The sequence below is a fragment of the Ictidomys tridecemlineatus genome, chromosome 2 (genome assembly GCF_052094955.1).
Source record: "Ictidomys tridecemlineatus isolate mIctTri1 chromosome 2, mIctTri1.hap1, whole genome shotgun sequence".
Lineage (NCBI taxonomy): Eukaryota > Metazoa > Chordata > Mammalia > Rodentia > Sciuridae > Ictidomys > Ictidomys tridecemlineatus.
In genome coordinates this window covers 22341600-22367148 of record NC_135478.1, presented here as the reverse complement: position 1 = coordinate 22367148, position 25549 = coordinate 22341600, and the positions used below count along the sequence as shown (strand labels likewise).

General features: G+C 40.5%; 1 protein-coding gene across 3 annotated transcripts in view; it reads left to right on the top strand.

Annotated features, from left to right (window-relative positions):
• Positions 1-4574: 4574 nt before the first annotated feature.
• The window catches only part of Entpd3 (ectonucleoside triphosphate diphosphohydrolase 3), a 33984-nt gene continuing 13009 nt past the window's right edge, over positions 4575-25549 (top strand). Inside the window, exons 1-4 of one of the 3 annotated variants that reach the window (XM_005317405.4) lie at positions 4575-4761; positions 5565-5617; positions 8533-8660; positions 15360-15477. In XM_005317405.4, the coding sequence (XP_005317462.2) occupies positions 5578-5617; positions 8533-8660; positions 15360-15477 (286 nt within the window). In that variant the 5' untranslated portion in view covers positions 4575-4761; positions 5565-5577. Of the gene's footprint in view, positions 4826-5564; positions 5618-5663; positions 5776-8532; positions 8661-15359; positions 15478-25549 lie in introns of those variants that run through there. The other 2 variants (XM_021732400.3, XM_078038097.1) reach the window with 2 other exon arrangements.

Here is a 25549-nt window from a genome sequence, read left to right as displayed (position 1 = left end):
GCTTCTAGATCATAAAGAAGATTGATTCTGTATCCAGTGATAAATGGGCAGCAGAGAAGAGGTTTGCAGGGAGGGTTTTGGCATAGTGAGAAGCAGCTATATGAAAAATTGCTCAACATCACAAATCTTCAGGGAAATGCAAATCCACACCGCAATGAGATACCATCTCATCCCAGTTGAAATGGCTATTATCAAAAAGATAAAAAAAATAACAAAAGCTGCCAAGGATATGGAGGAAAGAGAATCTTTGTATACCGTTGGTGGGAATGTAAATTATAACAGCCTTTATGGAAAACAGTATGGAGATTCCTCAGAAAATTAAAAATAGAATCTGACCCACCCAATCCCATGACTGGGTATTTATCCAAAGGAAGTGAGAACAGTATAATAAAAAGACATACTTTCATTGTTTATTGCAGCATTAGTTGCAAGAAATGGAAATAATTGATGAATGGATAAAGAAAAATAGGGTACATATGTTCACTGGAATACTATTTAGCCATTAAAAAAATATGAAATCCTGTAATTTCTGCAACACGGATGAATCTGGAGGATATTATGTTAAGTCAAATAAGCCAAGCACAGAAAGACAAATATCACATGACCTTACTCATTTGTGGAATTTCAAACAAAGCTGATCTCATAGAAGTACCTCGTAGAATAATGGTGACAAGGAGCTATGGAGGATGAGAGAAAGAGAGGATGGAGAGCTTCATATTTGATATTGGTCAATGGGTACAAAATTATAATTAGAAGAAATAAGTTATGAGGTTCCATTGCACAGTTGGGTGACTATAGTTAAAATATTCTATCACATTCTTCGAAATCACTAGCATCTCTCCACAATTTATGTGTATTTGGAAATCTTTCAATACAGTGATTTTTCACTTTTAAGGATTCAAGTTGGTTGACTATCTCCCTGCTTTGATTTCATGCTAGAAGGAACTGTTCCTTTCCCAGTATCATAAAAAAATGTTCTTTACAGGATTTTGATAAGTTATAACCACAATAAATAAAAAGTATCTGAAGTGATGAATATTTGATTTGATCATTACAAATTTGATCATTACACAACGGATAGATGTACATATATGGGAACATTTCACCACACCCATCAAATGTACAACTATACCAAAGGCAAAATAAAATAATGAATAAATAAGGAGATGGGGCTGGCAGCAGTGAGAAAAATGGATCAGAAAGGAAGAAATGAACATAGAGATTAGCTACAATTAGGAGACATCTGGGAAAGAGTGTACAGTAGTTTAGACCAGGGGTCCTCATCAGGGAAATTTCATCACTCAGAAGACACTTCACGATGTCTAGAGACATTTTTGCTTGTCAAGATGTGGGCAGGGGGGATAACAAACTAGCATCAGATGGGTAAAGATCAGGGATGTTACTAAATCACACCCTATAATCCACAGGACAGTTTCTATTACAAAAATTATTCAACTTGAAATGTCAATAGTGCTCAGATGGAGAAACCCTGGCTCAGATCACGGTGGTGGAGATAGAGAGAAGGATGTACTGGAGAGACGATTAAGAGGTTAGAATTGGCCCTAATCCGCGACTGGCTGATTATGAGGAATGAGGGCAAGATTATCAAACACAAAGCTCAGGTCGTGGCCTTGTTTGTCTGGACGAGGGTGGGTGCCACTGAGATAAGGAACATTCAAGGAGCTGATGATAATTTGGTGGAGGGGAAGATAAAGAGCTCAGCTTGAGACTTAGGAAATGTGAGATGCCTATAAGACACCCAGAAGAAGTCAAATGAAATTCATTAAGTCCTCAAGTATAGAAGGAGATCCTGAGCAGAAACTATGAATTGAGAGGCTTCTGTGAGTGGAACAGAAGCCATAGACATGAATGGGAGAGAATGAGGCAAGAAAAGGGGGCCCAGGCCTGAGCCTTGTGGAACATCTGGGAGAGGAGCACACACCAGGCCAAAGTATCTGGAGAGCAAGGAAGATATATCATGTGGCAGAAGCCTAGCTTAAGGGCCTGCTTCCCCATACCCACCTGCTCCAACCAGAGCACCTGCCATCTTTTTAAACTTTACTAAATTCATCAGTTTTAAAAAAAAATCTTGTTTAAAGATATTAAAGTTTTATTGCCATCATTTGTATTTATTTTTTAAATTGGCCAGTGCATGTTATTTGTCCATCTTTCTATTTTAGACATTCCTATTTTTCTATGGATTCGTAGGACCTTAGGCTATATTATGGTTTTAAATTCCTTGCTATTACATTCTTAAGCATTTCCCCCACAATTTATATTTGTTTGCATATCTTTCAATACAGTGATTTTTCTTTTTTTGTGAGTGGGGGGTGAGAATGGGTACCAGGGATTGAACTCAGAGGCACTCAACCATTGCGCCACATCCCTAGCCCTATTTTGTATTTTATTTAGAGACAGGGTCTCACTAAGTTGCTTAGTGGCTCACTAAATTGTTGAGGCTGGCTTTGAACTTGCAATCCTCCTGCCTCCACCTCCTGAGCTGCTGGGATTACAGGTGTGCGCCACTAGGCCCAACCAGTAATTTTTCATTTTTAAGGATTCAGTTTGGTTGACTATCTTCCTGCTTTGATCTAATGCTAGGAGAGACTGTTCCTTCCCAAGTATCATAAAAATGCTCTTCTACATTTTCTCAGAACGTTAAATTCTTTTTCATATTTAAATTTTAATTCATCTAAAATCTTTTTGTGTGTATGTGTGCTTGGTGAGTGATTGGGAATTTTTTTCCCAAAGTGGTGGTTTCAATGCTAGTTATTGAAGAATATGTTCTTTCAACCACTCAATTTCTGTATACTAAATTCCACACCCATTAGTCTGATACTGGAGTGTCTTTTGTCCTTTAGATCTCTTGGTATATTCCTGTGCCCAAACTAGGCTTTTTTAAAGTACTATAGCTTTATAGTATGCTTTGATATCAAGTGAAGCACATCTGTATTATTTTATAATCAAAAAGAGCTGTAAAGGGGTATGAGTTTTTCTATGTGGGGGTGGATGGGGAAATGTGTGTGTGTGTGTGTGTGTGTGTGTGTGTGTGTGTGTGTGTGTGTGTTTATGTGTGTCCCCTTACATAGTGAAGATGGCAAAGTGCCTATGAATGACTAGGACTAGTTGGGCACTGCAAAGAAGTTAGCGCAGTGCCTGGAGCAGATGGTTTCCAGAGAAGTTTGGAAAACTTAAAGGTGAGTTGAGGACTGTAAGGTTCTCAAAGGAGGTTAGTGCTTACATAACTAAATTATGAGAACTGTAGATTGAGGCAAGCAGAGAGGAAAGCTGGAATGGACCAATCCCTGCTATTTTTTGGATATTATCACCAACTGTATTTCCAGGCTTCCTAGGAAATCACTTTTCCCAGTTCCCAGGAAATCCATCACTGGAGATGCTAGGACCAGCATCTATCCCTTGGAGCAGATCTTACTGACCTCAGGTCTGGAATACTAAATACAGAGGGACCCTCAGCTCTATCATATGCCTTATCTTTCATTGGCCCACATGTAGTCAGCACTCACTGAATGTCTGACACACCCAGTGCAGACCCTGTACCCATACAACAGCAAGGGCCCATTCACACAATGCATGTGGGCATGTGCACACACACAGCCCTCACTTGGGACCCTCCTCTCCAGGTTCAGACATCTCTAAGAAAGACACTTCTCTCTTAAGGCCCTCTTACCTCATAGAGGTTTTCTATCAACTGCACACGACAGGAAACTGGTATATCTCTAGAAGAGGGTGAGCAGGCTCAGGACCCCCAGGAGCCACAAGGAAGGATGGACCAACACAGACCACTCAGGCTTCTTCCTGGGATAATTCCAGGGTCCTTGAGGTCACTCAGAGGGACCAGGAGCTGCCTGCTACTGCATTAGAAACATTCCTAGGGTTTGGGATCACTGCTGCCCAGGTGTTGCTGTCCCCGCCCCCCAATCTTTCCTATTTGACCTCTTCTAGATTGAACTAGCTCTGAATTTTGTCTTTAAAATGCTCATTTTAAAAACAGGGAAGGGGAAAACATTGCTTAGTAATCACTGGGAATGTCCCTGGGCGTAGTCAAGGTGGTTCTGCTATAATACCAAAGGGAATGTCTCAATGCATTGCTTTGTGCTTCAGAAGTACGCGACCCAGGGACCCACCTGCCTACTTGCCAACATTATCGGTGTTCCACTCCAGCTCCCAAAGACAGTACAGGGCCCTCCACCTGGGTGGGGGAACTGCAAAAAGTCATGCATGCCCACTACTTGGCCCCTGGCCCTATTTTTCCTCCACTTAGGTTTGGGGTGACAGTGGAGGAAACTAGAAGAGATCAAAAGCTTCTTTGCTTTGACAAAGATGGTAATGAAGCCGGCAATGGATAGGACCCTTCCTTCTCCCCTACATAGGCTTACGAGGAATCTAGGGCAAAGTCTGGCCCCTTCCTCTTCTACTTTGGGTTGAGGTGATACAGAGAGAACTACAAGAGGGAAGGTGAAGTGCTATTTGGCTAGAACTTGGCGAGGGACTGTGGGCCCCTGGAGCAGGCAGGGACTGTCTTCAACCACTAGGCGCTCACCCTCTCCGTTCCGCTTCCACCGAAGGCTGGGGCGACCGCCAGTGGAATAGAGAAGGTGAAGAGGTTCTCGGCTTTGACACCGCTGAGGGGGCGGTCCCGAGCGGAGGCTACGCCACCCCCGCGCCACCTCGCCCCGCCTCCCCGACGCCTCCGCCAATACTTCCAGCGCCTGTCGCCTTTCTGGAACCAGCAGCGCACAGGTAAAGTCAGGGGACCCGGCACCCGAGCCGCGGAGGAGGGAAGAACGGGTGGCTCCCTCCCAGGGTGAGAACTGGGAGGGCAAGAACCGAAATCAGATTCCCGCAGAGGGCTGCAGGGCGCGAGCCCCAGATCCTCGGGCGGCTGGGGGTGGTCCCTGCCCTGCCCGCGAGCTGCGGACGCGTCTTTAACCGAGCGCCCCAACCGAGCGCCAGATGCGCTGGGCGCTTAGATGCCCACAGCTGTGTTGAGACGCAATCCAGAGTGACCCCCCCACCCAACTCCCCGGATCTGGGGGCGCTGGAGGCCAGGGCCTGGCATCCTCTGGCAACCATCTCCAGCAGGCAACCCTAAGTACCCCTGCCGGGTCTTTAAGGGGCGACTCCGGGCTCGCGGGCCACGGACACGCACAAACATAAACCTGCCTTGCTGTTGTGCTTGAAAGCAAAGCCTTGCCGCAGCCTCATGAATGTTCATAATAGGAGGAAGGTTTTTCTGCCTGGGTGATGTGTACAGGTGGAACAATCTGCAGGGGGGGGGGGAGGACTTTTAATTTTAAAAAATTGTTTGCAGTTTAAAGTTTCAGCAGAGCCATCCTTCTTTGCCTTGCATGGAGCGGGGGACGCTAGAATTAAGTTCCAGCTTTGGGTCTATCTTGAAAGTTCTGGGTTTAAGCTCATGGTCCTGGATGACGTCTTGATTTGGAGGAAATGAAGTGGGTTTGTGTTTCAATGGGTGCACGTTTTTTGAACTTCTGGAGCCGGGTCCATACACGTGTTGTCATCCTGTGTTCTCTCACCTGCAGCTGGGAAGAAAAGATGTTTTCTGTCGTGACCCGCCAACCGTGTGAGCAAGCAGGTTCGTGTCCCTCAGTAGGCAGCAAGCATGGTTTTGTCAAATCGGGAGTGCCCCAGCTTCAGCTCCGTTTTCCCTTCAAGTCCCTTGCCACTGACTGTTTAACCTCATGGGTTTGAAATTCGGTTGCTCACCCAGGTTTTGCCATTGGCGTTTCTCAGGTAAAGAAAAGTAATGCTTTTCATCAAAGCCGCACAAAACAAGGACTAACATGCATGTTTCGCTTAAATGGTTTTTCCGGTTTGTATAATCCATTAATTTGGCCTTTGTGGTTTCCCTGACCCAGCTGTGTGTAAATATTGTGCTTGAGAATATTGTTAATTTTGTGATGAATTGTAATGTACTCAAATCTTTGCGGTATTTCCATCCAAATGTTGTCGCTGGCACGGTGCCTACAATACCCTCCACCCCACCGTGGGTCAGTATTGGGGTTGATACCGCAGGCACAAGTACAGAATGTTTTCTCTCCCCAATGCACACTTCCAAGTTGCCTTGCCTGCCTCTGCAGCACTTTTATAGAATTGCTCATGTAGAAGCTCAGAAAGCTCTGGCCTCCCCATGGTCAGGTAGACACCTTGCAATTACAGTGTTTGTCCAACCCTAATGACAGCACAGCTCTAGGCTGCATTTCTTAAATGAGTGAGACCTAGCCTAGTCCATTTTGCGTTGTAACAAGCTTTTCTGCTGGGGCAAGGGTTTGCTTAAAGTAATCATAGCTTTTTACTTGAAAACTGCTGAAGCACAGAGGATTTAGGAGGCCAGCCCCGTGGCTGTGGTCAGGAGACTGCTTACATATCTCATCCCCCTCCCCCTTTGAAAGACATTCTTTAGTCATGTCTTCAACTGGGTATTCCTGTCTTCCAAGTGAATATGATTTTAGGAGATAAAGACCCATTTATATGTATTGTTTTTTTTTTCTTTTTGTAAAGGGAAATTTGTACTTAAGGAGCTGGTTTATTTTGATTTCCAGGTTTTCCCCAAAACACTTTGAAATGTTAACGCACATACTTTAACATCCCACACACAGACTGATCTGTTACATGCCTTCCAAAGTACAAGTTTAACTTGGCAGATTAAATCTATACCATGTCTTGTTGGGGGGGAAAAAATCCCTTAAACCTCTATTACTGACTCCAATGTGAAATTGTTGAAATCTGATGCAGATGTTCGTCTCTGGATTAACTGGTTACTGGCTGGGTCCTGTATTTTCTCTGGAACGACCGAGGAGTGATCTAGAACCCCTTCTGATGCTCTGAAGGTCAGCCCACAGAAGTTGGCTTCCCTCCAGTTGCTATTACAAATGATTCTGCAGTGAGAAGCTTTACGCAAAGTCATTTTATACACGTGGAGCTAGTTATGTGGGATAGATTCCCAGAAGTGAGATTTTGAGTCAGATGGTATGCTCATTTGCAATTTGGTCAATACTGACAAATGGCCCTCCCTCTGGTTTACACTCCCAATGGCAAGGTAGGAGACTTAAGATGCAGGAGTGACTACCTTTAACATCAGGAAATGTCTGTGACTGCCTCTATACTATAGGGGAAACAGGGCTATTCTGAGCCATTGAGACCTGCTGCATGACTGCCCTTCCCAAGTAGCGAGTGTTGTGATGCAATTGGATATTGGAGCTGTATCTAATTCTATTATGACGACACATACAGGCCCTTGTTTATTTCCACGAAAGACGTCTCCTAGAAACAAAGAAACAGTAAAGCATAGGTTATGATGGTCCTAAGAGTAAATGTTCTGGAATAAGGCAGGATGTACCCCTCTGCCTTTCAAGAAAACTTTCTTCAGTGATAGAACTGCTCTGGATCTTCTCTGGCCAATATGGGGGTCACAAGGTCACATGTCGTTATTGAATACTCGAGATGTGACTAGGGAGATTGACAAAATAAATATTTTATTTTAACTAATTTACATGTAAATAGACAATCGGTAATAGACATATTAGGATTCTCTGAATCCAGTGATCTTTCTGTTCTGCTAGTGTTTATTATATTTCAGCCATTTAATATTTATGCTTTAATAATTCAATCAAGATTTTTACTTAGTCAGTCATTTTAGTTGACTCTTTTATCTTTTTTTTAAAAAAAATGGTATAATTTATATGCAGTGAAATGGATAAATCCTAAATTTTACCTCTGAATTGGGTATTCTTGCCTTCTGAGAGTATGTTTTAGGAGAGGGAGGATGATTTATAAGAATCTTTTTTTTAAAGGGAAATTGTACCTAAGAAGATGTTTTACTTTGATTTTCAAGTTTCCCCAGAGGATTTTGAAAGGCTTGATGAGTTTTGACAAATGCACACACCAGTATACCCCTATAGTCTTTTTAATATTGAAAGTATTTTCATCACCCTTGGAAAGTGCCCACATGCTACTTCCCAGTGAATGCCTTCAGGCAATCATTGTTTTGATTCCTGTCACCCTCTTGCTCTTGAACTTCACATAAATGAAATCATTTTTATTTACAAATTTCCATACAGTACTAACTTCTTTTACCTGAGAGTATTTTAAAATAAAATATCATCTCATCTGCTTTAATAGAAAATCCATGTGTTTTAAATCTGTTTTTAAAAATGTTACCTCAAAATAAAATCAAATATTAAAAATAATAATAATAATAAATGTTATCTCAAATGTCTCAGGGGTGATCAGTAACACGCATAATACATTTTTAGAAATACTAGAAAACTAGATTGTGCGCACACTCCCTGCAAACACTGTTTTAGACTGCAATTTAGAAGGGAAGAATAAATGGGTATTGAAGCCAAGTTGCTACTCCATCTTAAAATCATGGGTCTCTATAAAGACAGAGGAAGTGACATGCACATGATGATGGGCCCAGTCTGTGGATTCTACAAAGACCTGGTTCCTACTTCTCACTCTTGTGTCTTCTTGGTCTTCCCATTGTAGGCCTCAAGGCTCTCTCCCGAACTCCAGTCATTGTCACCTTGGTGGTCCTGCTTGTGAGCATTGTGGTGCTCGTGGCTATCACACTCATCCAGATCCGCCACCCAGAGATCCTCCCTCCAGGACTAAAGGTAAGAGCAAAAGAATTGGCATTAAAAGAAAGAAATGGGCTATGACATCAATCACCCTAAAACCATGAGTTCCCAACTGTAACCAGAAGAAAATGGTGTTAAGGCCCATGGAGAAGGTCCAGACCTGCTGGGCTTGTGATAGTTGAGGCTACAGATTCGGGGGGTGATACCTACTCTGAGGACTTTGTTGTCTTGCTATGACTGTAGGAACCAAAGATACAGTTTTTAGCCAAGACCGTTCAAAGGCTGTATTTGAAATAGAAATTTTTTAAAGAAACTAATTTTGCCCAGAGCACCATGATCAGGTTTGATCTAACATTCTGAAGCTATACTTCAAAAGAATTAGACTAAAATCTCCTTAGGATCATGGCAGTGGGTTCTTTGATGGGATGTTTTACTTAAGATCTCATCCCTCGTGAATCACACGAGTAAAAAAAGGGAAAAAAATAAACCTATTCAAGTGCCCAACCATGAGAGGAAACAGATTATCTTGTTTCTCCCAACACATTAGCTAAGGCCTTCAGAAGTTGTTTTCCCAAGCTCCAGGCTTTGCCTTCTCCTAGAAAATATATAAAATTGAGACTGCAACTAAGAGTAATATTTACTCTTTATACTTCTTATCCTACTGCTCTGGTTTGGTGAGTACAACACCCCTTCCCATTTTGCAAATGAGGAAACCTATGTGTGGCCAGTGAATGGCAGGATTGGAAATGAAACCTGGACCCTTCTGTTCCCAAGGCCTCTTCACATATCTCCCACATTCCCCTGATCCTGAGTTCTGAATGAAGACCTCAGGAGGAGGGATGGACCTTTGATGGGAGCAGCACACATCCTCCTCTGAACAGGAGGGAGGGTGGAGAAGAAGGGTCCAAATGCAGGAAGGTTTAATGAATTTGGGGAGGGAAAGGAAGGCTAGGACTACCCTGACACTCCAATAACTGGAGCCCCTACTCTGGGTCCTACAATTCAGAAGAACCAGCTGTAGCTGCACTCTGGGTTTACCTCTCCTCCTGAGGGTAGTCCGAGAGGTGACTAAGAGACAGGTGTTGGCAGGGGATATAGACAGAGCAAAAACAGTGGGTTGGAACTGTCCACACACAGGTGCAAGAGTTTCTTTACTTTATGGATTTGCCACCAGTGGGAAGAGGACAGGTTTGAGGGAGAAGGGGCAGGGCAGACACCTCCATTTATAAAATGTTGACTCTGATCCTATAAATGTTAAGGATTGGTTGTTTAAAGGAGTTACCAGCTGATGGCTTTTACTTGTTCTGGGATATAAGTCCTCTGTTCATCATTCAGGGATGTGGAAAAATTGAGAAGTAAATTGAGTAATGAAAAGTACAGTTATGTACCATATGAAGTTTTGGTTAAAACAGACCATGCTGGTCCCATGAGATTCCCATAGATGAAAAATTCCTATCACTTAGTAACATTGTGACCATTGTAATGTCACAGCACAGTTCATTAGTCATGTTTGTGGTGATGCTGGGGTCGACAAGCCCACAGCGCTGCCAGTCATATAAAAGCATAGTCTATATGATTTTGCACAGTGTGTGATATTAAGTAATGATAGTAAATGCCTATGTTACTGTTTATGAGTTTTCTGTACTATATTTTTTATTCTTAGAGTGTACTCCTCTTATTATTAAAAAAAAAAAAGTTAACTGTATAAAATAGCTTTAGTCAAGCCTTTCAAAGGGGATTACAGAAGGAGGTATTGTTACTGTAGGAGATGATAGCTTCATGTGTGTTGTCCTGGAAGACCTTCCAGTGGGACAAGACATGGAGGTGGGGGACTTTGATATTGATGATCCTGATTGTGTGTAGGCCTAGGCTAATGTGTTTGTTGTGTCTTGGTTTCTTTAACAAAAACACTTAAAAAGTAAAATAGGAGAACAAAAGAAGGGGAAAAAAAGCTTGTAGAAGGAGGATAGAAGAGACTATTTTTATTCAGATGTACAATGTGTTGGTGCTTTAAAATATTATTTAAGAAGAGTAAAAATGCCTTAAAATTTTTAAAGTTCATAAAGTAAAAAATTTCACAGTCATCTTAGATTAATTTATTATTAAAAACTTTAAAGAAACTTTAAAGAAAACTTTTTTGTAAGTTGAATGTAGTGTCCAATGTTAATGAAGCCTAAAGTTGTGGTAAAGTCCTAAGCCTTGGCATTCACTCCCTACTCTCTGACTTACCCATTTGTGGTAAGTGCTCTATACAGGTGAACTATTTTTTATCTTTGATCCCATATTTTTTTCTGTATCTTTCCCTTTTTAAAACTTTTTCTTTTTAGTCATAGTTGGACACAATGCCTTTATTTTATTTATTTATTTTTATGTGGTGCTGAGGATCGAACTCAGTGCCTCCAGTGTGCTAGGCAAGCACGCTACCGCTAAGCCACAACCCCAGCCCATTTTCTGTATCTTTTCTATGCTTAGGATGTGCAAATGCTTACTATTGTGTTGCAAGGGCTTGTGGTATTCGGTATGGTGACCTGCTATACAGGCTTGAAGCCTAGAATCAATAGTCTACACCACATAGCCTAGGTGTGTAGTAGGCTATCCATCTAGGTCTGCTAAGTACACTGCATGATGTCCCCACTGTGATGAAATTGCCAAACAATGCACTTCTCAGGGGAAATCCCTGTCATTAAGCAGCACGTGACTATAAATTCCAGGCATTGTTGAGGGCTCCATTAGAGGAGAGGGCCACACTCGATTCATGCTACTCTCCAAGGTTGGGTTCCCCTAGTCAAGATGCAAGTGCAAAAAGATCATCTGGGGATGATCCCAGGACACATAGGGAAGGGAACAGAGAAGTGAGGCAGATGTATGGCAGTCTATAGGGCCCAGTGATCTAGTAGGTCAGCACTGTGGTCAACTGAGGCTCAGTCCTGAGTATCTCAGGGAGCCCATGCATCATTCACCTCAGAGTTGTCCCATATGTTGGGACGTCAAGGCAAGCACCTCACTCCTGGTTTTCCGAAACAGGGCCTAATTATACACCAACTTCATCAATCATTGGATGACAAGCTGCTCCTAGGGACGTTGCTCTAGTATTTCTGTCATACTATGTGCTCAAGTAGGCTCAGGCCACTAGAGAAAGTCTTCCGGGCAGGTGTGTGATGGATGATTACGCACCTCAGCAAGATCTGAGAGGATGTGGGCAGGAAAACGTCAACACCAGGTCGATGTAAATAATAAGATTATTATCCCCAGATTTCAGATGAGAAAACAGAGAAAGAGAAAGGACAAAGGCTGAAAAATAGCAGAGCCGATATAGAAGAAGAGAACAGAAACAGTGGCCTTAAGCAAGGGTTTGAAAGGACTGGACACACCCTCCACCAACGAATTGACAGTTAAGAGAGAATTTTAAATGTCTTCAGAATCTTGCTCTCAGGCCTTGGCTCCCATTACAGGAGACAAGAAGTTGTATAATATGGGAAGATCAGCTCATAAGTTGCATTCTGCTTAAGTGGGTGGATTAAATGTGGGGAAAAAAACAGATGTTCTGGGCAGTTGAACCAGAAGCAGAACGGCAGCCTTGGCCGATCATGTTCCATATGCAGGTTTTCTCAGGGGATGGAGACTTTGGTCTTCTTGAGTTTTGCAATGTTTGCTGGGGCTGGGGGTGGGGAAGAGTACTGTGAAGGTGATATTAAATGAATATGGGGCTTTTTAATTGTCACATTTGTGTTTTCATGCCATGAGCCCTATTTTGCCTTTCAGTTGCTATGAAGGGCAGCTCCCCCACAGCCTTTGAAGGACCCTCGTGATGGGGCATGTTATCTGGCTGTTAAATCCAGCCTTGACTTGCCTGACCTTGCTTGATGAGAATTTAAGGGCAGAGCAATTGAAACTCCATCAAGGGTCAGAACTGTCCTCAGTCTGGGTTACTGGTCTGACCTGCTCCACAAGATTGAAGAGTAAACATGATGCCATCGCTGTTATTTTTAGTCAGGCCCCCACCTGCTTGGTTATCATTAAGTCCAATAGCTTCCTCTTGAGGCTTCGCCCTCCCCACCCCCAATCACAGCTGTCTAAGAATCTTGGGGCTTGTTGATCCAATGACGAATACCCCGGTGCCTGTTGCCTCTTGCAGCCACATGATGTCACTGTTGAAGATGGGTCCTACACACTCTTAAGGTTTAGGGACTTTTCCCATGTGACCTGCTCAGTTCATGTGAATTCTCCACACTGGGCACAAGATTATAGACTGTTGTAGGTCACACTCCCGTGTACCACCAGTATTCCTCAATGACAGCCACTGGACCAGGCTATGAAGAAATGGGTTCCTTTTAACCCTTATCGAGCCTTACTCAGCAGCCTGGATTTCTGATGCTGTGGGGCCCATTTTGATCTACATCTTGAAGAACAAATTGGATAATTGGTTTCTTCCTTTCTAGAAAGCCCTTGGTCCACCTCTCATCCAGCCAGTTCTGCATAACCCTAACCTAAGAGCATGCTTTTAAGAAACTTTCTATCTAAACATAGGAGGACTACAGCGCCATAACAGTTCAGCACCTATGCCTGAACAATCACCCCTTGAATTCCTGGGAACCCCCTAGAGGAGGCAAACTATGACTACAGATTGATCCCAGGTCTGTTCCCCTGTGTCAAATAAGGAAGATGATTACACCTGCCTTATAAAGGCAATAGCACTTACTAAAGCCGATTGCAAAGTTCTTAATATATAGTAAGTGCTCAATACTGTTGATGATGATGATGATGATAATGACTACTATTATTATTATTGATGGTGGTGGTGTTGCAGTTTGAATGCAGGGCCTTGTGCAAGTGAGGCAAGCGCTCTACCAACCAAGTTATATCCCCATCCCTACTATTATTATTTTTATCATTTAGTAATGACAATAAGCACATCTAACAGAGCTGACCTCATGAACTTTGCTTTTGCTTTTGACAATCACAGTCTTTTTTTTTTAAGTGTTTGGACCAGGGGATGCGAAACGGAAGACTTTCCTTTCAGTTAACCCACTGAGTGTGTCTTTGGATCCTTGTGCAAGCCACGCCTTTTTCTGACACCACATTAGAGGGTTACTTGTTACTTTCCATCCAAGCGTTCAATCACCTGACTAGCTGAACTGAAAAAAAAAAAAATCATTCCCATCTCCTCTCCTCCAGTGGATCCACATGACTTCCACTGATTTAGGCAAATTAGCTCTGAAGACTGGTTAAAGACTAATTTTTCCATTTTTAGAAATATCAGTGGGGGATAGATCCATGTTAGAAATAGAGTTGGGCCTTGGGGCTGGCCCTGTCTGCATATCAGCAAGTGCTGGAGGAACAGCCACTTGAGCAGTCTCTGGCTGCTCCACCTCTTCTGCAAGCTGACCCTCAGCTGGAATGAAAACAAGAATATACACTCTTCCTTCTTTTTGCTCTTTGCCCAGAAGCTCTGGCTTCTTACATCGAGAAAACATGCATCCATGTAAATGGTTGTAATAAATATTTGGGGCGTCTTGTTTTATGGGGTCTGCAGCAGGCATGACAGGTGCTGTGGGAAGGGTAGTGATTAGGTGAGCAACAGGACGGAGGAAAGGGAGGAGGCTGAGACACTGAGGTCTGGTTCCCTTCCTACCTTCAGTTCTGACCTGCACTTTAATCTCACCATTCAATCTCCACCTGGGACGATTATGAACAATGCTACTCTTGTTCTCCACAAGGGATGTCATGTCAGGATTCCTATCAACATTCATCAGACTGAGAAGATGAGATTAAGAGGTTGCCCCCAGCTCAAATACCAATGTACACAGGATTTCCTAGTTTAATACAATGGAGAAGCTGTGATTCAGAAGCTGGAGCAACTTTTAAAGAATTTGGCCCCGTTCACATGAAGCAAGCATTTGTAATAGGAGAAAGTTGTCTAGAATCGGGGAATTGGGGAATTGGTTAAGTAAATTGTTCCATATCTCATAGAGGGTGTGATGAATATATTGAAATGTTGATATTAGTCTATTTTTCCTGGCAGGAAGAAATGTTCATGAAATACTGTTTAAGAACATTGCAAAAACAAAAACAAAAAACTAGAGAATGATCCTATTTGGATTTTAAAACCTAAAATCTAAACATATGTATATATATGAAGCCATATGCACAGAAGACCATTAAAAAAGGAATATAACAGGGGTTAATCCAATAAATTAGATTTGTAAATTTGAGGAGCATATTTTCTTTGTTTTTGTTTTTTGCTTTGTTATTTTATTTATTTTACTTGCCTGGCTTTTCTATATATGATAAGAGCCTGTTTTATTGAGCAGCCACTAAGCTTTAGGCAAATGGTCTTCTATTTATTTCTAAAAGTAAAGCATTTAAAGACGAGAGAACTCAGAGAGGTTGGGCATCTTATTCAGCATTAATTGAAAATCTGATTCAGCATGCCTTCATACCAAACTCTGTCTTTTTCCTGCTACCCACCTGCTCACTGGTGTTTAAGTCTCCCTGGGGGACTCGCAACATGGCCAACATTGAGAACCATGCCTTAGAACCTCTCCTACCTTACCTCTTCTCCTTTCCACAGTCCAAGGAGCCAAAGATGGCTTGGAGACAATCATTATCATTAGGTTGCCTCAACCTACATGAAGCAATGTGAATTAAGGTATTCAGGGTTCTCAATGGCCCACTGGGAAATGAATCCTCCATGAGGCCCAAGCTATTCTGACTCTCACTTCCCTTTTTATTCAGTATGGAATTGTGCTGGATGCTGGATCTTCTAGAACCACCGTCTACGTGTATCAGTGGCCCGCAGAGAAGGAGAATAATACTGGAGTGGTCAGTCAAACCTTCAAATGCAGTGTGAAAGGTAAGGACTTAAGTGTGGCCAGGAGGCCCAAGGAGCATCAAGGTTAAATCCTAAGTCTTTTGGAGACCTTGAGTCAGGCAAGTGAGCCCTGGAGTGGGAATCGGAAAAATACAAGTTCCTCTGCTCAAGCTGCTGCTCATCTTGGGGGGTCACCTGAATCCTACCTGTTTTCCTCTCTGGGCTTTGGTTTCTTTCATCCATAAACATGGGGAATTGTCAAGGACTGTGAATAGTCTGAGACTTTACCCCACCGTACTTGTAGAGTTGCTGGTAAAAGACACAAGACTCCTGGCTCAGAAACAAAAGATAGTTTGTTACAGTAATAGAACTGGCCAGAGTGTCGGCATTTTCTTGCAGTGGTTCTCCAGCTCCCAGTTTATACTGGATAACATAAAGACAGCCAGATAGTGGGCTGTATCACAGAACAGAAACTCTGAGATTAAGGAACCTGTTCCATTTATAATGGCTGGAAAGCCTGCCTGCCCTTTGTTCTGGAAGGAAATACTGCCTTTCTGTTCCAATTCTGTTTGCTGAGAAGATCATTCAGAACAAGGGAAGTCAGCCCTTGTGCTCATAAGACATGCTGAAACATAAGAAATACATAGGAAATTTTCCGAACAGGGGGAGGTGGTATCTGGGTATGGGAGGAAGTGGGTTTGGAGGGACATAGACGACTCATAAACAGAGATGATTCTATTCCAGTAAAGCTTTATAGATGAACAAGAGATTTTGAATTTCATATAATTCTCTAATTCTCACATGTCACCAAACTTTATTTTCTTTTCATTTCCTCACCAACCATTGAAAAATTAAAAAAATAAAAACTGTCTCAGTTCTCTGAGGTAGCAAAATGGATTTCTCCCATAGGCTGCCATGCTCTGAAATGGAATATTGTCAGAACTTTAATTACTTTCCACTTAAGTCTCTGCCTCCTCCCCAACAAAACATGTCCTGAATTTTATGTTAACTATTCACTTATTATTCTTTCTTTCTTTCTTTCTCCTCTCTCTTCTCCCTCCTCCTCCTCCTTCATAACTGAGCTATATTCCCAGCCCTTTTTATTGTTTTTATTTTGAGACAAAATCTCACTTGGTTGCTTAGGGCCTTGCAAAGTTTCTGAGGCTGACCTCTTGCCTCAGCCTCCTGAGTTGCTAAAATTACAGGCTCACACCACCATGCCTGGCTCTTTCTTCTTTTTATCTTAATTTTAATTGTACCTATTTATGGGGCACAGTGTAATAACTTGATACATGTACACAATGTATAATAATCAAATCAGGGTAATTGGCATTTCCATCTCTCTAAATATTTCTTAGTTTTTTTTATAATGATTGTACATATTTCTGGGGCACAGTGTGATATTTCAATACATGTATACCTATATTTCAGTACTTGCCCTGATCAAATTAGGCTAATTAATGTTTCCATCTCTTTGTCATTGTTTTATGTTTGGAGTGTGATTCAAACTTCTCTCATCTAGTTATTCATAAAATATGTAAGAGTTCATTGTGAACTGCAATCATCCCACTATGCTGCAGAACACTAGGATTCATCCCTGTTTCTGTGTTTTGTACCTATTATCCAGCCTCCCACTTTCTTCCCTTCACCATCCTTCTCAGCCTCGAGTAATCACTGTTTTATATTCATATCTACGCTTTTAGCTCCTCCATCTGAGAGAGAACATGAGGTATTTGTCTTTCTGTGTCTGGTGTATTTATGTTACATAATGACCTCCAGATCCATCCATTTTGCTGCAAATGATATATAATTCCATTCCTTTTATGGCAAAGTAATTCTCCATTGTGTGTGTTTGTGTGTGTGTGTGTGTGTGTGTGTGTGTGTATATATATATATATATATATATATATATATATATATATGTAATCTTGTTTTCTTTATCCATTCATCCACTGATGAGGATATAAGAGAAAAGGAAATTCTTCTCCACTGTTGGTGAGAATGTGAACCAGTATAATCATCATGGAGCACAGTATGGAGGGTCCTCAAAAAACTAAAAATAGATCTGTCCATATGATCTGGTTATTTGACTTCTGGATATAATCAAAGGAAATGAGATCATTATATCAAAGAGATATCTACACTCCCGTGTTTATTGTAGCACTATTCACAATAGCTAAGATATGAAATCTTCCTTGTTCTTCTTTATAGTTTTGTCTTAAATTTTTAGTTTTTACTGATTTGGGGGGAAAAAATAAAATGTGTATGCACATGATCAAACATTTTCCTATAATTTGCTTTATTCACTAACATTGGGTTAATGTAGAAACTCAATGTTAAGGTTTGTGAATGGTGATACTAATAGCCTTTGGCTTATTTACTTTTCCCTTTTAATGGACATTTGTATTTCCATGGTTGCTAATAAGGTCATGTATTTTTTCATGTATTTATGGCCTTTTCTGTTTTCTGTGAAATGCCTGTGCATGTCCTTTGGTTATTTTTCTACTGAATTGCTTGACTTTTCTTACTTATTCATCAGAATTTTTAAGACATCCTGAATATGAATGCTTTGTGAATATTATTATAGATTGTTGCTCATATCTTCTTATAGACCGTAGTTTGTCTTTTTTAGTTTCTTCACCTATCTTGATGAATAGACGTTCTCAATTTTTATGTCAGTATAATAATCACTCTTCTCCTCTATTCTTTGTTCTTTTGTACATTTTGAGAACTCCTTCCCTATCATAAGGTCAGAAAGATATTGTTCTATCAAAGTTTTGCAATTTTTCCTTTAACAATTAAGTCTTCAGTCCACACAATCAAGCCCAGTCAGTATGTGTGTGTGCATGTCTTTTTTTTTTTTTTTTAAGCCGTTCTCTTTCCCTCTAAAGCATTATGATCTTTGAGTTGGCCTGGAGTGTCCCAGCTAGTGAGTCCTGAATGGGCTACAAGTACACCCTTAGTTCAAGGCTACAAGTCAGAGACACCAGGCCTATCCTCCCAGCCCCAGGCAGCCTCCATCATTTCCTTCAGTGAGCTGCCCAAATACTTTAATTTCTTGGAGATGATTTGTCTTTCCCTTAGGGAGATGAAGGATCTTATTTGAATAATCAAGGTAAGCTGTGATCTGCCCTCCCAGGAAGATGGCCAGGAGCTCACCTCTCCTGGGGCACAGATATTGTAGGTTAGGTTTCCCAGAAGCAGAGGTCAAGAGAGAGTTTGGGATGTAAGGTACTTTATGGAGATCCTAATAACTGAGAGTGTTCTGGTGGCAGGAAGGAGGCAGAAGAATTAGATGAAAGAAGTCAAACTTCAGTGAATGCCTGATAAAGCTCCAGCTGATCAGTTATCCTGCAGTGGGTTGAAATGCCGGGAATGGCTGGGCTGCAGGACCCATCACCATTGTCGCTGGGTGTTTTTAGCCCTGGGAAGAACAAGATCTTGAGTGAGACAGCTCTCTGCAGCTGAGGCAAACTCTGAAGGAGCTGAAAGGTGGGACAATAAGTCTTTGTTTGAAGGGGCATCTCCATGGCCCGTTTGGAGGTTCTTGGATGTTTTCTGAGTATTGCTTATAATGTCTTCCACAAACACAGGCAAGCAGTTTCCTTGCTCTGATCTCAGCCAGTGATCCTGGATTCACTTAGTTCAGCTTACTTCTGAGCCATTTCTTCACCTCCAAGCATGAGAGGGCATCAGGTTGCTCCTTTAGAAAAGAGAGGATAGTGAAGGACTGTGATGGAGGCTTCTCCTCGTCCCTACTGTATGAGCTCTGGAATGTTGCTGAATCTCTCTGAGCCTTGACCTTCTCATTTCTGAGGTGAGAAACAAATAGTGAGAGCAATACCTACTCCCATAGAATGAATGGAAGATTAAACTGCACAATATATATAAGGGAGAAAGCAAATGCCTGGTATACAGCAAGCACTCAATAAGTGCTAACTGTTTATTCATGGAGTTCCATACTCCAGAGCTCCTGGTGGATCTTCTTGGGTATAGTTGTTCTGTCCTGTAGTGACAGAATTTCTGTCTTTAAACCTGAGAGAGGATTCAGCAGAAATTCCTCATAGTCCTCTAACTGTAGGGAAAGTTAGGACTTTCCTAGAGAAAGGGTCCTTGGCCCACCCTGGATGCCATACTTGATTTAGAAAAAAGTACTTAGCCCACCCTGGATGCCAACCATGACATGGTTATGGAGCCCACAGCACATCCAGAAATGGATCTTGTCTTCTTTGATCACAGTAGCCTCAGGGATCCATATATATACTCCCGGGGACCAGAAGGTCACAAACTGAAGCTTAAATTAAAGAGCTGAAGTTTGGCAAGTGTTATGTTCTCTAGGGCATGTGGCTTCTCCAAGGATAATTTAGGTTTCTGGTTTCTCAGTTGCAAACTTCCCAAGACTGGCGTGCCCTGGCCAGTCTGAAGAGGTTGGTGAATATTTGCTCACCCAGCACCGATTACCAGGTGTCCAGGCCCTTTGGGGGTCCCTGGTGGATATCGGTCCTCAGTCCTCAGATACTGAGTTCATTGGGCACTGTCTAGGCTGGTGATCCTTGTGCTGTTGTCTGTAGCTCTGCCTGCTTTTTAAATTTTTTTTCCTTTGAGAGAGATTCTCACTAAGTTGCTCAAGGTCTCACTAATTTCCTGAGGCTAACTTTGAACTTGTGATCCTCCTGCCTCAGCCTCCTGAGCCTCTGGGATTACTGTGCCCAGCAGTGAGGTTACTTTTTAAGAATTATGACTAGGTTAAGATTCCTTATGTCAGCCAGGAGCGGCGGCACATGCCTGTAATCCAGCAACTAGGGAGACGGAGGCAAGATGATCCAAGTTTGAAGTCAGCCTCAGCAACTTAGCAAGACCCTGCTTCAAAATAAAATAAAAAGGGCTTGGGGACTGGGGTTGTGGCTCAGTGGTAGAGTGCTTGCCTAGCATGTGTAAGGCACTGGATTCCATTCTCAGAACCACATATAAATAAATAAAATAAAGGTCCATTAAAAGCTAAAAAAAAAAAAAAAAAAAAAAAAAAAAGGTGGGGAGGTGGCTGGGGATCTAGCTCAGTAATAAAGTACCTCTGGGTTCAGTCCCCAGTACCAAAAAATTCCCTAACTCTAGAAACATACTCAAGTGTTTTCAGATTAATTGATGTAATGTCTAGGGTTTTCTTTAAAGTCTAGTAAGAATGGAAAAAAAAAAGAAGAATGTAGATGAAAATAAAATTGGCTATTATTCAACTAACTGTTGAAAGTGAGTGATCAGTCTATGGGGACGCATTTTACTAGTTTCTTAGAAAAGAAAATAAGTAACATGTGCACTGACTGATGCCATTCTGCATAGTTTTGTTGTTTGTGTTAGATTTACTGACATTTTGGAAGGAGAATTTTTAAAAATACTGCTAACTAATCTCATAAGAATTTGCCTGACTCATATGTTAATATTGAGAAACAGATCCCACGTTTGTTGTCTTTTTAAATGTAACTTTCTAATTACAAAATAACACATTTTGTTGCATGAAAATCAATAAATACAGATAAATAAAATGGAAGTAAAATCATCCATAATCCTACCTTTCAGAAAGGAGAAAATATCTTCTTTTAAAGTATATCTTATATATTAAAATTATACATATATCCATATATATGCAGCCTTTATTTATTTATTAATATTGTTATGAGAGCTCTTTACCAGCCCCTTCCATGCTGAACTTCTGAGATCATGCCTTGGTGCCCATCAACCCACAATTGTTTTGCTGTCATTTGTCCATGGTAGGTGGCCAGTGCCACCAAGGTCAGAAGGTTCTGACCTTGACCAAGGCTGGAAAAGCCTGCCCTTGCTTATCTAGCACTGTGGATGAAATCTATGTCTGTACATCCTAATGGAGATATCCAAGTAAAACTTGTAATTAGAGTTCTCAGGATTTAAAAAAAAAATGTTTTATGGTACAATCACCAAGTTATAGAAACCAGCCTAGGTGCTCATCAATGGATAAATGGATAAAGAAAATGTCATATACATAATGGAGTTTTAGTCATTCATACAGAGTATGGCCTTTGCAGGAAAATGGATGGAACTTGAGACCATTACATTCAGTGAAACAAGCCAGACTCAGAATGTCAAGGATCATGTGTTTTTCTCCTTATATGTGGAAGCTAGAGAGAAAAAAAAAAGAAAAGAAAAGAAATGTGGTGGGGAGCATCTCATGAAAATAGAAGGGAGTAGAGTGGAGGAGGTCCAGTGGGAGGGAAGAGGGGAAAGAGAGGGATAGTAGTGGGGGAATTCAAATTATGTCATGTGCATGTAAGAATATGTTACCATGAGTCCCCCACTCTTAACTCTTATGTATAATTAAAATACACCAGTAAAAAGCATTTAAAAAGGGGTGAAGCTTAAGAATAAGTATAATTATTATATTTAGAGATAAGCAATAGGAATTAACATATGTGAAACTCATGTCTACCTACTAGAGGGTAAAAATAAATTTCTGAATTTTTTCACCAAATAATAAGTAAATAAATCAATTCATATCCAGATAAGATGGTTTGTATAGTGGAAACAATCAAGAAAGGCCTTTAGAAGAGAATAATGGGTCTAACAATACCCAAAGGACCAAGGAAAGTTCTAAAAGGGCAGTATTCTCTCCATTCTCCTTGTCTATCCTGCATTTTTTTCTTTCTTAAACTTGGACTTACTTAAACTCAGACCCTGGCCTGGTAGAACAAACTAAGTTACATTCACACAATGGCAGCCAATGCAGTTACTTAAAGGAATGAGGAACATTTACAGGCCAGTATGGAAGGCTCACTAGGAAAAGTTAAATACAAAAAAGACAAGTACAGAAAAATATATATAGTAAGCTACCATTCATCTAAAGGTTACAAAATATGTATATATTTGCTTATGTTAAATAAATATTAGATAAACTTACAAAAAGAAACTACTTATAAGAAAAGGAACTAGATGCCTCTGACTAAATCTAGTTTTGTAGGTTTGGTTTTAGAATTATGTAAATATTTTAATAATGATAAAACAAAAAATTTTAAAAATCAATTCTTAAATCAAAAGCAAAATGTAATGAACTAGCCTAAGTTTCTATCAAGTTGTTGGTGTAGCAATACAGAAAGACTATTTTTAAATGATTAAACATAGTCATTTGACTGTATATCCCTAGTGGGATCTCTAAGAACAAAAGGAACTTTTAAAAAATCAGAAACTCATTTTAATAATCTTACAGTTGTTGGGAGTGCTGGCACTGGTATACAGAGACTGTTGGTGTGTGGATTATGAAATAAAGCAAATGAGTTATGTTGGAGTTTCTTAATGTTTAGCACAGGAAAAAGAAGCTAAAAATGTCAGATTAAAGAGACTAAGTAAAATTTTGTAGTTTTGAATTTGAGTTGGAAGTAGGTTTTTTCTAGGTGTGGTTCACAGTTTGCAGTGAACCATAACTCTCAAATTTTGGATACTAAATCCTATTTCTTGGTTCAAGGAACCAAGGATCCTTGGAGAAACGGCTGATCCCAGATCTGGGGCAGGAAATGTACAATGTATCAGAAAGCAAAGAAGCTCTCAAAGTCATCTGTCATGTCAAAAGATCTCAGAGGCCAAACTAAAGAGGACCCCACTAGCCAAAGATGAGGCCATCAATAAGAATAACCTCCCTCACTCTTCCTTCCTCCCTTCACCTGACCTCCCTTCCTCTATCCTAGCGATCGCCCTTCTACTTTCATTAGGTCCCGTTTTTGCCTGTTTCCCCCCTTTAGCTTCCACATATAAGAGAAAACATGCATTTTTCCTTTCTTAAACTTGGACTTACTTAAGCTCAGACTTTATCTCTGAGTCTGATTTAGTTCAATCAAAATTATGTTCTCCAGTTCTGTCCATTTTCCTGCAAGTGACTTAATTCTGTGACAGACACCAAGGCTGATTCCATAATTTTGGGCTATTATGAATTGTGCTTTAATAAACATGGGTATGCATGTATTTCTAGAGTATGTTGACATTAGTTCTTCTGGATAAATACCAAGGAGTCATAGAGCTGGATCATGTGGTAGTTCTATTCTTAGTGTTTGGAGGAACCTCCATACTGATTTCCATAGTGGCTGTATTAATTTATATTCCCACCAACGAAGTATAAGAGTTTCTTTTACCTGCCATCCTCCCCAGCATTTATTGTTATTTGTAATTTTGATGCTTTGCCATTCTAACTGAAGTGAGACGAAATTTCAGTGTAGTTTTAGTTTTCATTCCCCTGATGGCTAAAGAAGTGAGCCTTTTTTTCATCTAATTGTTGACCATTTGTATTTCTTTCTCTTTTTTTAAATACTTTTTAGTTGTCAATGGGCCTTTATTTTATTTATTTAGATGTGGTGCCTTATACATGCCAGGCAAGCGCTCTACCACTGAGCCACAACCCCAGCTCTGTATTTCTTTGGATGAGTGTCAGTTCAGTTCATTTGCCCATTTATTGATTGGGTTATTTGCTTTTAAAAAATTTTGAGTTGTCTGAGTTCCTTATGTACTCTGGATATTAAAACTCTGTCCAAAGAACAGCTAGAAAAGATTTTCCCTCATTCTTTTTTTTTTTTTTTTTGTTATTGTTGTTGTTATGCCATGTAAAAGCATTTATTTATTTATTTGCTTGTTTATTTATTTATTTATACCAAGGACTGAATTCAGGGGCACTGTACTACAGCTATGTCCTCAGCCCCTTTTATTTTGATTTTGAGACAGGATCTTGCTAAGTTGCCCAGGCTGGTCTCAAACTTATGATTCTTTCTACCTCCATCTTCCAAATCACTGGGATTTCTATCACCTGCAGAAGCTTTTTAATTTGATGCCATCCATTTGTTGATTCTTTCCCTGATTTCCTGAGATATAGGGGTCCTCTTGAGTCAGTGTGTTTTGAAGTGTTTTCCTGTTTTTTCTTCTAACACCAAAGACCTGGTCTTATAGTCAGATCTTCGATCCATTTGAGTTTGCTTTTGTACAGGGTGAGAGATAGGGATCTAGTTTCATTCTTCTACATATGGATATCTGATTTTTCCAGCACCACTGGTCAAAAAGGCTGATTTTCTCTATTGTAAGTTTTTGGCACCTTTGTCAAGAAATCAGATGACTGTAGCTGTGTGGGTTTGTTCTCTGTGTCTTCTATTCTGTGCCATTAGTCTACATTATCTGTCTATATACCAGCACCAATCTGTCGTTATTATTGCTCTGTAGTATAATTTATAATCAGGTATTGTGATGCCTCCAGCAATTGCAAAGTCAACATCATTCTAGATGGGGAAAACTAAAAGTATTTCCTCCAGAATCAGGAATAAGACAAGGATGTCCACTCTCACCACTCCTATTCAATAAGGTACTTGAAATTTTAGCCAGAGTAATTTAGGAAAGAGAAAGAAATAAAGGCGAAACAAATAAGAAAGAAGAAGTCAAATTATCCCTGTTTGAAAATGATATATCCTATAATAACAGTTCCACCAGAAGACTGTAGAGCTAATAAACAAATTTAGCAAAGTAGCCAGATACAAAATCAACTTACAAAAATCAATAGCTTTTCTGTACAATGGAATGAATCCACTGAGAAAAACCATCAGGAAAACAGTTTCATTCACAATGGCTTCAAAAAGTAACAAAATATCTAGGAATAAATTTGACCAAGGATGTGAAAGACCTCTACAATGAAAATTATAGGACACTGAAGAAAGAAATTGAAGAAGACAGTAGAAAGGGAAAAGACCTTCATGTTTATGGATAGACAGAATGAATATTGTTAAAATGGCCACATTACCAAAAGCAATTTACAGGTTCAATGCAATTCTCATCCAAATACCAATTCTTCACAGAACTAATACAAATAATCCTAAATTCATATGGAAATTCATATGATAAAATAAAGGATTCAGAATAGCCAAAGCAATCCTGAACAAAAAGAGCAAGTACAGCTTCTAATGATTACAAGTAAAATAGATAGGAAGGACTGAACCAATAATGAGATTTAATATCGCAACATAGGGAATTTATGAATATACAGATTTATGCAAATAAAGAGATGGAGAGAAGGAGGGAGAACAGAGGAAGGAAAAAAGAGACAGACAGTATGAAAGAAGGAGTATGG